Source organism: Carassius auratus, chromosome 7 (genome assembly GCF_003368295.1).
Source record: "Carassius auratus strain Wakin chromosome 7, ASM336829v1, whole genome shotgun sequence".
NCBI lineage: Eukaryota > Metazoa > Chordata > Actinopteri > Cypriniformes > Cyprinidae > Carassius > Carassius auratus.
In genome coordinates this window covers 5,228,989-5,243,708 of record NC_039249.1, presented here as the reverse complement: position 1 = coordinate 5,243,708, position 14,720 = coordinate 5,228,989, and the positions used below count along the sequence as shown (strand labels likewise).

Genomic DNA, 14,720 nt, shown 5'->3' with positions numbered 1-14,720 from the left:
GAATGGCGTTGCCGTTCCACCAGAGGCTGTTGCTTAAAGTCCCTAATCACTGGGTGAACAAGGCGGGGCTTGCAGAAGGTCAAGAGACTCAAGACTCAAGAGGATTCAATTGAGAGAACATGGACAAGACAGTTGGTCCGTGTACGTTTTTATTATAAAAACGTGTGCGTTACAAATCGGTTTATGGCTTCAAAATTTCATTCGCACTTGTGGGCGGTGCTGAAATGATCCTTTCATCAGCACCATTGTTTTATCCATTCAAATTTAGTTGGTCATTTTCAGCTGCTGTGCCAGATCGAGTAGTTAGTGGGTTGCCTGAACAGCTAGCTGACTAATTTAGTTTTACACACAAGATCTCTCTCTCTCTTTCTCTCTCAGTTGCTAGAGCAGGCCCTAGTGATAGAGGAGCAGCTGCGTCGGGCTGCATACCTCAACATGACCCAGGACCCGACTCACCCGGCCATGGCCCTGAACGCTCGATTTGCTGAAGTTGAATGTCTAGCCGAGTCCCATCAACATCTAAGCAAGGAATCCCTCGCAGGAAACAAACCTGCCAATGCTGTCTTGCATAAGGGTGAGGAAAGTTTGTGTGTGTGTTTGTCTCAAAAGTAATCTTTAAATGAAAAATGAGAGGGAATATGTTTGTGTGTAACTGGCGTCTTGAGCGTGTGATAAAAGGCTTCTGGATAGATCCAGTGGGACCAGTGCTCCTGCCAGCTCTGATATGAGAACAGTTCGAGAACTCAAGGAACTTTAAATATCCTGGAGTTTTCTCAAGCGTGTTGTTTAATCTTTGCCGATAAACCATTTATTGGATACCAGTTCACTTGGCTTGTCACTCTTATTATTGTCTGAAATTTCTGAGAGAACTGCCAATAAATTTCACATGTGACAATCAGAGTTCACTGTCACATTTAGTTGAACTGTCAATTGGCTTTCAAAGCTGAAAGTGATAAAAAGGTCTTTGATTTGCTTCAAAACAAGTACTAATTTAGTATTATTTATTTAAAAAAATTAATATTTAGTATTGATACATTTTTTACATTTAATATTTTGTCATTTTATGTAAAGCTTTAACTTTTTTATACATTTTCAGTTATATTTTTATTTAATTAAGTGTTTATGTTTTAAATATTTTATTTTATTTACTCGCCTAGTTTTTAATTTAAGTAACATTAGCACTTCAGCTTATTTTATTTCAAATTTCCAGTTTTTCATCTAATACTGTATATATACACTGAACAAAATTATAAATGCAACACTTTTTTTTTTTTGCCCCAATTTTTCCTGAGCTGAACAAAAAAATCTAAGACGTAATCTTTGTATACAAAAGGCCTATTTCTCGCAAATAAATTTCACAAATCTGTCTAAATCTGTGTTAGGGCCGTTACATAGTCAACGCGAGAAATGCGAGCGACGTGCTCCCTTTCATAGTCTAAACAGTGGACGCAAGCGTCACGGGCGATGCGTGTATGCAATACACCGCTCACTCAACAGGGGGTAGTAGAGTCGTGTGATATTAGTAGAGTCACTGGTCGCGTGATATTCAGATCACAATGGCAACTGAAGAGGAGTGTATTCTGTTGCTGATGAACTATCGTATAAATGTGGATGAATACGTATAATTGCGCATAATTTTTCCTCTTCGCCCGCCATTGTATTCAAACCTTCTTCTTCTGTAAACACTACTTGAATTAATGTACAATACTTGCAATGTCGCCCCCACCGACAGCGCATAGTATTGCGTGCATCGGCGTGTCGCGTATCAAAAACTAGGACGACACATTTGGCTACGCACCGACGCATAATGGCATCCGAAAAACAGTCAATATCTGGTGTGACCACCATTTGCCTCACGCAGTGCAACACATCTCCTTGACATAGAGTTGATCAGGTTGTCCACTCCTCTTCAATAGCTGTGTGAAGCTGCTGGATATTGGCAGGAACTGGAACACGCTGTTGTATATGTCGATCCAGAGCATCCCAAACATGCTCAATGGGTGATATGTCTGTTGAGTATGCTGGCCATAGTCAAAAACGTAGTCAAAAACAGGCAATGTTCAGAGAAACAGGAGATCCAGCATATGAACTAATAATGACAGACACTTAACAGATTCACTACACAGAATATATCTCTCTGATATAACACTCACTACCAAACGACAAAGATACAAACAATAGCATACAGTCAACAAGGCTCAAAAGGCCTAGACGAGTGTTTGGGGCGGTCCTTATATCTGGTTCATGTGTATAGTTGGACCAATAACCATCTTCAGAAAGAAAAAAAAACACATACAAAAAAAAGAGTACACAGATGCATAGCATATTTTAAAGGTCATAACACAAGAACTGGAATGTTTTCAGCTCCCAGGAATTGTGTACTGATCCTTGCAACATGGGGCCGTGCATTATCATGCTGCAACATGAGGTGATGCTCGTGGATGAATGGCACAACAATAGGCCTCAGGATCTCATCACGGTATCTCTGTGCATTCAAAATGCCATCAATAAGATGCACCTAATCAGCACCTTGATATGCCACACCTGTGAGGTGGATGGATTATCTCGGCAAAGGAGAAGTGCTCACTAACACAGATTTAGGCAGATTTGTGAACAATATTTGAGATAAATATTTGTGCACATAGAAAAAGTCTTAGATCTTTGAGTTCAGCTAATGAAAAATGGGGGCAAAAACAAAAGTGTTGCATTTATAACTTTGTTCAGTGTATATTTCATTTTATTTCAGATTTATTTCTATTCAATAAAACTTAACTTTAACTTTACAACCACATCCTTTATGTTCCTGTTAGCATGCTGTATGTTGTAATGATGGACATTTTTGTAGTTCTTAACCAACTGGAGGAGCTTCTGAGTGACATGAAGGCAGATGTAATGCGGCTCCCAGCCACACTCTCTAGAGTCCCGCCGATCACGGCCCGCCTGCAGATGTCAGAGAGAAGCATCCTCAGCAGACTGGCCAACAAAGGCAACGAGACACACACACCACCGGTAAATACACAAGTACATATGAATGTACATATTCATACAGATATTAAATTATTACAAAGTATACTACCGCTCACAAGGCTGCGGGCAGTCTTTTCTTCAGTAAGGATGTATTAAATTAAACAAAAAATTGTAGTCAGCAAAGAATCCTAAAAGAAATTGCATGGTTTCCACAAAAATCACAAGTTTCCTGAGCAGCTAATCTGCATATTAGAATGATTTCTGTAGGATCATGTGACACTGAAGACTGGGGTGAATTCAGCTTTGTCATCACAGGAATAAATTACATTTAAAAATTTACTAAGTATGAAAAAATCATTTGAAATCATAATAATATTTGCCATTTTTACTGTATTTTTATCAAATAAATGTGTTGAGTATATGACACATGTGAAAAAAAAAAAAAAAACATTTTTACTGACCGACAATAGTGTACATACACTCTTCACAATTGGTAAATGCTTAGGCTTGTAAATATTTAACTATTTATATAATTGCATCAGTATATTTAAAATCTAAACATATTCCATACGATTTAAATTTATGTATGACTGACACAGAAAATAATAAAAAAATAATATAAAATAGTAAATATGCTCACATTTGGTATTAATAAAATGTGCAAAGAAACTCTTGAGTTAAGTTTCTTTTTTTTTAGCTGCTTAAAATGAAATCCCTTTGCATTCTAAGGTTAATAACACTCTCTCTTTTTCTCTCTTTATCTAGCCTATTCCTCCAGGACCGTACGCCACCCCACAGAACTACGGCCCTCCCTTCACACCTGCACCTTCAGTGGCTCTCACTCTAGCTGGGGCCAACTACAGTCAGATGTCCCCTGGCGCTTTCATATCAGGTCAGTTTTGCTGCTCCGTCCCCAGAAAGGCACCCCAAAACAGCCTCCAGTGATCTCACACTCTGGTTACCCTGAACCATTTTAAAGGCTTTTCATTAACACTGACCAAAAAGCAGATCAGCGTTTGTTAACTGCTCGTATTAAACGCAAAAGCACATCAAGGTTGAAAAACCGTTGATTAGAATTTTTGTGATTTAAAAAAATAATAATTGTGTTCTAAATTCTAAACATGAAGTTCTAAAATGACACGTTGAATTGAAATCTGTTTTGACCAGCTGGAGGTACTGATGTGTTTGTTTAGTTGGTTTAAATTTGAAAGGCAGATTTGCTTGCCATCTGTTGATTATGGAGTATTTCAAAATGTGAAAACAAAGTGCTTCTTGTAAGCAGCTCTGGATTAGAGCATCTGCTAGATGGTGAAACGTTGAAGTCAATTTTTCTGGATGTTAAATTCTCCTGTCACAGCTTAACATGGAGAGACAGCTATAAGTAGGCCATTCATGGGGTGATTCTGCCTGAAAATATAAACACACTGTGGCTCTGTGGTGCTATCAAAACATTGAGATCCAATGCATGAGTTAGGGGCGGAGCCAGTGACAGATAGAGAGGGGAGTCTTCTGAAAACCTGTTTGCAAACAGTTATTATTTTTGCTGTTCCTTTTGGTGACACAGGTGGGGTAGAATGTACTTTACCTTTAAGGGCTGAAGAATTCTTGGTGGCATTAGTAAAATGTAAGCAGATTTGTAAATATATGCACCATTCGCACATATAAAACACCAGTGAATAAGTGAAATGAATGAATGATTTTGCAACCGAGTTGTAGCTACATACCCAACAAAACAATAATGAGTTTTCAAACTTTTTAAAATTAAATTACCGACACAATGCACATTGTCCTACAAACATCCGGTCAGGATGAGTCTTTTTAATCGATTCATTAAAAGAATCAGTTCAAAAGAGTCATTTGTGAATCAGACAACACCAGTTAAGTATTGTTTATTGAATATTATAGATATTTTGAAGTGGTTTTTATTTTTATATTCTCAGTTTAAAATTTTCATTTTTAGTTATGTTATGTATTTGTCATTTTGTAAGTGTTTTTAAATTTTACTATTTAGGTTTCCTTGATTATTATTTCAGGTTCAAATTATTTCCAGTTACTAATCCTAGTGATTCATCCTATTTCAGTTAACTGCCAAGACAGCATTTCTAATATTTATAACTTTTCAGTTAAACGTTTTTTCATCATATTGATGTTTCACTTTATTTCAGCTTCATTTTAATGAACAGATATGTTTTTAATAGTTTGATAAATTGAGAAATGGACAATGCTTTAAGCTGTAACTTTACCATCTTACGATTAACGTGGCAAAATCCAAACGATTCAACTTCTCTCTGTTTTTCTCCCTGTTTTTTTTTTTTCTTGCTCTTTCTCTCTCAGTCTATTTGTGTTTATGTGGGCGTACGGATGCTCTATTTCACAATAATTTGTGAGGTCAGTGCATGAGAGGCTGGATTTGACATTTGGTATGTAGTTTCTCCGTAAAACACTGAATCTTGAAAAAGGTTTAAACAGTTATCAAACTTTCAAATGATTTGTGTTCCACAGATTTCAGTATTCAGTAGCTTAGTATTTAATACTTAAATTGTAAAACAAGGTTACAGATTTAATCCTTGCTCAGTATGTCACTGTTCAGAAATGCAAGCACATGTTCTGTCCTAAGTGGAAAAAAAACTACATTGACACAAGTCACACTTGATGTATTCATATTTCTGCAAAAATATGATTCTGGTTAGTGCACTTAATTACATTTTAATTTGAGAGGGCCCCTGTGGAATTTTGGCTAAATGATTTCCCTTTCTCCATCTTTGGTCCAAGAGAACAGATTAGCCCTGCCAGTGAGTTTATTGTTTCAATATTAGCTCTGTAACAGCATATGTGTGCAGGAAGCACTGAGAAGGACAAATGTAGTTGTTTTTGTTTGCCGTTTTCTGTTTATTCTATCAGAGGCCAAACTCCGTCCATCGTCATGCCTGTTTTTACCCGTGCAGAGTGGATTGAGTGTCCTGATACCAATCTTTCTACCACAGCGTCTAAGGGAGGCATATTTTCTTGCATTGGTGCTTTTTCTGAAAATGTCATTACAGTTATCCAGAACGTTAGCCGTGCCAGGAATCGCTCAGCCGAGGGAACATTTTTTTGCTTTTCTACTCAGATATTTTTAAGAGAGAGAAAAAAAACCATGAAGAAACATAAATGTGCCTGTGCCTTTACGCCGGTTTTTTAAACCCCCTGGAGGCAGAGCTAGATGCTCGCTCTTTGTCTCTCTCTTTCAGTCTCTGTCTGTCACCGAAATAGCCCTAGACTTCAGATCCTGGTGGGTGCAGAGGCTGATTGGGTCTGTTGAGGCTGTACACACTGAACCCTCGCCTGGCTAAAAATATGCCCCGCTTGGGGCCCATTTGAACCCTCTGGTCCCTGATTAAGACAACTGCGGTGACCCCAGTTTAAACCGAGCCAGGGAGCGAGATGAAAACAGCATGCCAGACTAAACAAAAAAACGAGAGAAAGAGATAGAAAAGAAAATAGAAAGCTGAAGGACAGACTGTGTTGATCTGTTTAATGTACTCCATAATAGGACATTTTTGGACCCGGTCTGAAATCTCTCTAAAAGACAGAGGAAGAAGTGAGAAGGAGGAGGAGAGAGACAAAATGGAGTGTGAGCTCCGCTTTGCCTCTGTAAAAATCCTAGCGGACCCCGTAACATCTCACTCAATCATTCTTAAAGTTGTCCGAAATAAAGACCTTGGCGAGCATGTCTTGTTTTCTTTTTGAAGTCATTGCCACTTAAACTCTTAGCGTTTTACATGTCATGAACTTCATAGAGCAAAAGGTTTTAGACACATTATGTCAACACAGATTTCTTTGGCAAAAAAAATGCCCGAATCTCTCTCTCTCTCTTTTGTTTTTTTTCTACCTTGTGAAAGTTTGGTGCTTCACTGCTCTCACAGCCAGTGGATGTCCTGAGTCTGGCTCTCTGGAGTATTTGTAAGAGTGGGAGACACAAACTGGAAGATTTTATGCTTTTTCTTTGTTCGAGAGAAAGCCACCTTCCAGCCTCCTGCCTACAGTTATGGGTTTTTCTCTGTTTTCTCAATATTGAGGACTCATGCTATGCCACTGATTGACCGCTCCCTACCCCCCAGTGTCTACAGTCTGCCCCCTTTCTGCCTCCACAGAAGCTCCATCCTGCCTGAAGACCAAGGAGCATGATGTGCTGCAGCGCCAGAGGGTGGTGGACCTGTGGAAGGACGGCAAATCGGAAGGGTCAATTGGGCAGGAGCTTCACATGCCCAAATCCACCGTGCACAGCATCATCGTCAAGTACCGACTCAGCAACACGGTGGAGAACCTGCCGCGCAACGGACGTCCCAAAAAACCATGACCTGAAAGAGCCATGGATGGAGGACGGGAGGGACAGAAAGGCTAGGAAAAAAACGATAAATAAATTAGACCGGATTGGTGTGAGAATTCTGTAGCCGAAAGAATATTGTAGCAGGCTGCTGGACTTCTTGAGAAAAGATACTCTTCAGGTCAAATGGTTTATAACAGATTAACAAAAGAGAGAAATGAAGTAGAGAAAAGGGAGCTGAAACAAGAGCCGTTTGGACGATGAAAACACTGACCTCTTCTTCCACTTCTGCCCTTTCCAGCACTCTTTTTCTCTCTCTCTGTCTCTCTTCCACTCTTACTCTCTCTCCCCTTGCCCCCTCTGTTCCCTTTCTTTCATCTGTCGGTCCGAGAGAAGTCCCAGCAGATTAATTATTCATTTGGCTGAATGAGCGAGAGTGCTCGTTTAAGTGCCCGAAAACTTCCCTCCCTAATTCCACCACAAATCACTCTTTCTCTGCATCCCTTTATACAATATCTCTCTTGCTTTTATCATTTCTCCACTCTCCTTCTGCCGTTCCCTCTCACACACACATGCACACACAGTGTCAGAAGTGAAGGATTCCAAAGACGGCAGTTTTTCCAAAATACCATAAGTTTGTTTTCTGATCCAATCAAAACTGTTTTGGAACTGAGGCACAGTGGAGTGGAACTATCTTTTTTCCTGGAAACTGCGGACCTTTTGAAAAACTCTCCAGCCACGGACTCTCTTCGTTTCTAAACCAGTACTGTGAAATGTTCATATATATATATATATATATATATATATATATATATATATATATATATATATATATATATATGAAGACTGACTTTTCATCAAAGAAACCTGTCCACTGGGGTGATGCAGACAGATATACATCTGCACCTGAACTGAGATCAGTTGCATGATTTTCCAGAGCTAACTTTTTGAAAAAGGCACTGATCCTGGATCAGAAGACCTTCATGCTGAGCATGCACACAATTCAACCTGTCCGACCAAATTCCTGTGCTGCGCTAGAGCCAGATTCAATCCCCAGCAGGACTGTTGTATGAGAACTCTGCATTCTACAAAAATTCACAAGCACACCCACGTGTGCACACTCACGCACATTTGAGAGCCACTTAAGTAGCTCTGTATTTTCCACCACATGCTGTGTTTTATTGTAATGGCTGAGTGAGCGTGTGTGTGCATGCAGTACCAGTGAACTGAAGCTAATCATGCTTATGTTTGTGTTCGGTTGGGGTTGATTCTGTACGAGTGAAGATTCAGGGCTGCTGGTGTGTGAGTGATTAATTGTGTGTGTGCGCTGGTTGTTTGAATAGGCTGAGGCCAGCTGCCATCTCTGCATGTTTTACTGGTTTACCGAGACATCGAGGCGAGCTGGTGTGCAGAAGCAAAACTTGAGAAAGTGACATACAGAGAAAGATGGTGGAAAGGGAGACTAATCAGGAGATTAATGTGCTGATTATATCTTTAATGAATTAGGATGAAAACTGCTCATTTATTTTCTGTATTTTATATAAAAGCAAGTTAATTAACATGTTGCCCAGTGTTCTCTTCCAAACACTGTGCAAATTGAAGGCTGTAAAAACAAATATAGATGTATAAAAGTGGGCTTTACTTAAAACTATGGCCAGTAAAGATGAAATCAAATAAATTAGAATGTTACAAAAATGCTGTTTACAGGAACACAAACACAAAAACATTCCCAGACATAGAGTTTGGGGTTGGTAGGAATTGTGTTTAAAGAGACATTTCTGATATTCACCAAGACTGCATTCATTTGATATATCATTCTAATATACTGATTATTTCTTATTATTATCAATATTGAAAATAGTCGTGCCACTTAATATTCTTGTTTAAACCATGACACATTTTTTCAGGATTCTGTGATTGAACAAAGTTGAAGAGAAAAGCTTTTTTTTTTTGCAGAGTAACAAAACTATTCCTTTCTTTAAAAAAATACAGTTTGAATGGTACTGTAGTAACATGTCAATATAAGTTTTCCTGTGAAGTACTTCTTATATTTCTATGTCATTACAGTTACTGTTCTGTTAAAATATTTTTTCTACTGGTGTTGCATATATTTCAATTAAACAATTAATGTGACATTTCAAATCTAAATGTAACATCCAACAAATTTAATCAAAATGAATTATTTAATTATTTTCTAACTAAGTGAAGTCTTAGCTACACAAGGCCAAATTAATAGATAATGACAGTTGTTTTTTCATTTGTTTGGATTGTTATGAATATTCATTATTATTGATTTTATCAAGTAAACATTTCAGCTCTAAGTACGAGAGACAGCTAGTCTGGAAAGAGAGACAAATCAAAAAGAAAGAATCAGTCTGAGAGTGAATCAGTCCAAGAGGGACAGAAAGGCAGTCTGACGTTCATTCTGGAATAGAGAGAAAGTCTGAGTAAAAGTGGTAATCTGAGAGAGACGCTCTGGGAAAAAGAAGAAGCCTGAAAGACGGTGAGACAGTCTGGGCGAGAGACAGTCTGAGGGAGAAAGCCAGATTGTTGATTGTAGAAGCAGAGAGTCAAGTCACTCCGAGATCTGAATCTGAGTAATGAATTATTTTCCTTGGCTCGTGTTGTATGCAGTACAGCGTTCAGAGATATGAAAGTCACCCGACGGGTCTCTAGCTCAGCATTTCCCCCTTGTAAAGGAGCCCCAATGCATTCCATGCTCTCTCCAGACGCGTTCCCTTCTGAAGGCCATGCATTCTTCTTCTCTCATTGCTTGTTTACGAAACGGTGCCAGTCTTAATCAGATAATTGAACTCAAGCGTTACCATTACCCTGTTCCAGTGCACACATTTCTTTTTTTGCACACTCCAGAACATTCATCTCAGCCAAAACCTGTAGCACAACAAACGACTCTAGCATTATTTTCCTTGGAAAAACTTTGGTTGTGTAATTTCGAGGAACACATGCCAAAAGGGATTGTTCCTTTGTAGATCTTGCAACTATTCCTCAGTTGCCTGCATGTTTAGGCCTGAGACAAAACAGGTACCCCGAGTGCACAATCAAGGTGGCTGTCAATCACCTGTTTGGGATGTTGTGCAACCAATAAATGAAATTTAGACGTTTAGAAATGTCTTGAAATAAAGATGCATTTATTCAAACCAAAGGTATAAAGTGCTGTAACTGCATTTATAGAATAGAATAGAATAGAATAGTCACATTAGCAAATTTTTTACGAAATTTCATGGACAAAAATGGTCCATTGTCAATAGTTTAGCAATGCATGTAGCACTCCTCAAATAGAAGTCACTTTCAAACCAAGCAACTTTGTTTTGCATGACCATCTTGAACGTGAGCGAATCTTACGCAAAACTCCCAATTGTGCAGATTCCTGTCGAAATGTCTTCGCCCATGTGATTTTGCTGAGCAGTTTTAGGCTAAATATAACTGCAACTTTACATTGTAGGCCATTTATAGTCATTTTTAGTCACAAGGTACTGTAGGATGTTCCTGGCAGGACAGTTAGACGTGACTCAGAAGTTTATATGTGACTCAAATGATGGCATCTGTCATGTCTGTCTGAGTCATACTGTGAAAGAAAAAATCTACAAGTACAGCGAATTAAGCTAAAGAATTTCAAACACTATACACTCACTATGTGCTTGTGTGTGGTAAACTAAAATACTCAGTACTGTTGTCCTCAAAATCATTTCTTTATAGAAGACAAGGTTTTGTATTATTATTATTATTACTGTGTATGCTATATTATACTCTGACTGTATGCAAGTTTACCCATTAAAGGATGTCCATAATGGAGCGCAATGTGGTTTCTTTCGTGTTTTTATACACATTTACGACTGTAACCATGACACGTGCGTGCATTCCAAATATTTATTTCAAAATACCTTAAATTGATATATAAAGTTGATCCTTAAACATTTAAAAATGACTGAAATCCAGAAGGTTTCTTATTCCTGTATGGTAATGAGACATTGCCATTGTGCTCTTGATCACATCGCACTGGATTGATGCTAAATGACTGCTTTCTAAACTATGTTAGCCTTCAAGTACATAATGTACAAACATATTGCTGCCTGGTATAATAGACATAGTGGGCATGATGGGCATGAATACCCTGCAATGACTGATCATCATGATGACTTTTTTACCACATTTAGAAATGAGGAACAACTTCATCCTAAAATTAGAAGAAAAAAAAAACAAGCTTATGGATGATTCATGATTTCTATGCGAAAACATTCACACATGGTGTTTTATATTCACGGTTAGCGAATGAAACCTAATGAGACAGAAAGGGAAAAGAGGAAAGAGAAGACAATGGAAAATGTGATATAATAAAGATTAGAAGGTCAGACTCAACTTTCAACTGTTTTGCTGTTTTGATATAAACGAAAAATGGCTAATTATAATTAGCGTACAGATCATTAACTTCCCTTTCTTTATGTTTCCCCACAGTGCTGAACGGACCCCCCATGTCGGTAAAGAAAGAAAGGGAGGCAGAGCTTCTTATGGCACGAAGGGAACAGCGCAGCGGGGAGGTGATCTGCATCGACGACTGAATTCAGCTCTTCCCGACCCACACACACACACACACACACGCTGACTCAGTCGAAGGACATCTGCATGCAAACGTAAACACAAATATTCCTCAACAAACACACATGCACCTGCGGTTGACGAATGAACAGACTACCCTCAGTATCACGGCAGCACTTTCACGACACCTCGAGTTACAGCTACTCAGAATTCAGCAGAGCTTAGGCTCGCCTTTGGTTATGTCCTCCCGTACACATACCGTATGTGCGCATATTTCCTTTCCTCTCAGAAATATCTGTCCCAAATCAGCCTCGCATTTCAGACCAATCCACACGTTCATCCTCTCTCCAGCGCCCCTCGACACAGACATGAAGCTGCATGACTGTGGAATAGCTTCACATCACCCGCAGTGATTTGTTTTTCCGACAGCATGCACCTGACAGTCCACGGTTTAGTCAAGACAAACGTCCGTGCATTGAGCTGTGCCGACTCAAGCATAGTGCAATCTTTCAAGCAAACCCTCATCGTAGCGTGACCGTTTCGGAGCCGCCATGTACCATCAACAAGCTTCAATCTTAACGCAATCTTTAATCTTAATGCTTTAAAGGGATTGAAAATCCAGTCATCATTAGGTTTCAAACCTATATGAAAGGTATTTTGAAGAACTGTTTTTTTTTTTGTCCAAACAATGAAACTCAATCCAGTCCAAAGCAACACTGGACACATTTGAGTGTCATTGCATGGTAAGAAAACACATTTTTCAGAATATCTTCTGTTCTATAGGAGAAAGATGGTCAAACAGGTTTGGGAGTGTAAACGATGGCAGATATTTCATTTTGAAGTGAACGATGATGATGATCCCGTTATGATGATTTGCTTGGTTTAGGAGCATAAACACGTATTTTTACATAAAAAAAGAGGGAAAATGTAACCGTATCCTGGTCTATTTGCTTCATCTTTCAGAAAAAAAAACACGAGGTAAAGTTTATATCCTACCACGACAGTAAGGAAGTAATGTATTATGTTGGATTGAAACAGTATTGACTGCAGTATTGTCTTGGGATAAAAAGACAAGTTTGTAATGAAGTTAATTTAGCCTTATATTGGGACATCAAGCATTGATATGTAGAGTTCCCTGCCTTTTTAAGTATTGACCCTTAATCTTGTGACACGGTGAGGTGAAGAGGGTTCAAAAGCATCTTCAAACCTCCATAATAATGTTCAAGATTGTAACTGAAGCACGTTTGGCAGTCCTACACTTTCCAAACTCCTCTTTCACTTTTTCTCTGTCACCCCCCGTCACTTCACCCTCCCCTTCTTTCATTCAAACAAACCGCTCGCATCTCAGTCCTATCCTTTCTTCACATTTCTACTTGTTTTTACGAGCTCTTTGATATTGGTTACATATTTAAACTCGGTTTCATTGTGTTCTCCTGTTTTTAATCCTTGTCATTACAACTAAGATTATTGTTGTTGCTCTTGATGTTGTCCTTGATGTTAGGATTGCGAAGCTTCTACCAAATGAAAATAATAATAATAAATAAAAAACAGTCGAAACATTGATGCATTGTATGTTTGGTCCAAGACATTTCTCTATACCAGACCTCTTGTAATAATATTCCACAAAAGGACTTCATAATGATTGATATCATTGCTATCTAACGGACATCGCTTATATCTAGATTTGGGCCTTGCAAAGAATAACTTGTATGCAGTGGATCACATGTAACCATGAAATTGAAAACATATGAATGCATATATTCAAATCAGCAAATGAAATTCCTTCCGCAGTGTTTCTTTATGATCTTTGGCTCCTACAAATACAAGGCTTGTAATTTAATTGCCTTAAATGGTAATACAACTGTAAAGGGTTAATCAACAGATGTGAACTCTTGTATATGGCTGCAGTTGTACTATTCCTAGCTAGGCCTCAACTCAGACAGATCAGAGTTGAAATGTTAATTTATTTGCCCTGGTCCCCAGTATAGATCCTTTATTGAAACTGAAATATCGTTAGTTTCAGTGCTTGGTATTATTTGGGAGAGTTGTGTCAAATCAAGCACTTTCTGTCCATTTTTCATTCTGTCTTTTAATAGTTTTTTTTTGTTGTAGTTTTGTTTGTTTCCTGCTAAGCGTCACTGTGTTCGTTGTGATTCCAGACAGTCAGTGACATTGTTGTGATCGACATTCGCTCACCGAATGGAACATGTTAATAATGCATCTTTCTCTCTTTTGTTTCGTTTTGTTTGTAATAAAATAAAAATTCCAAATGAACAATTTCTATTTTGCTGTTCTTGTTATGAAGTAAAAAGGGTTGGGAGAATTAATCGGTTCATTGGAATGTCTATTACAGGTCTCCAGACTGTTACTGAACAACAACAACAACAAAATACATTTGCAACACATTTAAAATCTACTCATTATTGAATGATTTTGGGTGTCCATTTTGGTTTTCGTCAGAAATCATATTGTTAAAGAATCTTATCTACCAAATACTATAGAATAACAACCTTATTATGCTGAAATAGCGTTAAAATTTTATTTGTTCAGGCTAGAGATGCAAATGCTAATGTAGTCTTAGCGTGCATCTCAGAACTATGACTGCAACCAAAGACAATTTCAAGGAATGTATTTCTATAGTTTTTGCAGCAAACCACAGCTTCTAATGATAGCTGCAGTGACGTGATGGACGGGACTATTCCGCCATATTGCCTGTTTTTCCCATTTATAAAGAAGTGCAACGTCTTTGTTCAAACTCACTAGAGGTCTGAATCATTCAGTCAGTGTGAATCATTGAGGACCGTTAATGAATTCAAAACTGATTCCCTCACAGACCCACAGGACAAGGAACCGATGATAGCTTGAAGTGTGTTCTTATCTGGAGCATTGCGAG

At 38.4% G+C, this 14,720-nt stretch overlaps 1 protein-coding gene across 1 annotated transcript in view; it reads left to right on the top strand.

The window, feature by feature from the left end:
• The window catches only part of LOC113105638 (chromodomain-helicase-DNA-binding protein 3-like), a 38,267-nt gene extending 30,232 nt beyond the window's left edge, over positions 1 to 8,035 (top strand). The window contains exons 37-40 of the mRNA XM_026266835.1: positions 379 to 574; positions 2,846 to 3,009; positions 3,733 to 3,859; positions 7,101 to 8,035. Of these exons, the coding sequence (XP_026122620.1) occupies positions 379 to 574; positions 2,846 to 3,009; positions 3,733 to 3,859; positions 7,101 to 7,306 (693 nt within the window). The 3' untranslated portion in view covers positions 7,307 to 8,035. The remainder of the gene's footprint in view (positions 1 to 378; positions 575 to 2,845; positions 3,010 to 3,732; positions 3,860 to 7,100) is intronic.
• The last annotated feature ends 6,685 nt before the right edge of the window (positions 8,036 to 14,720 follow it).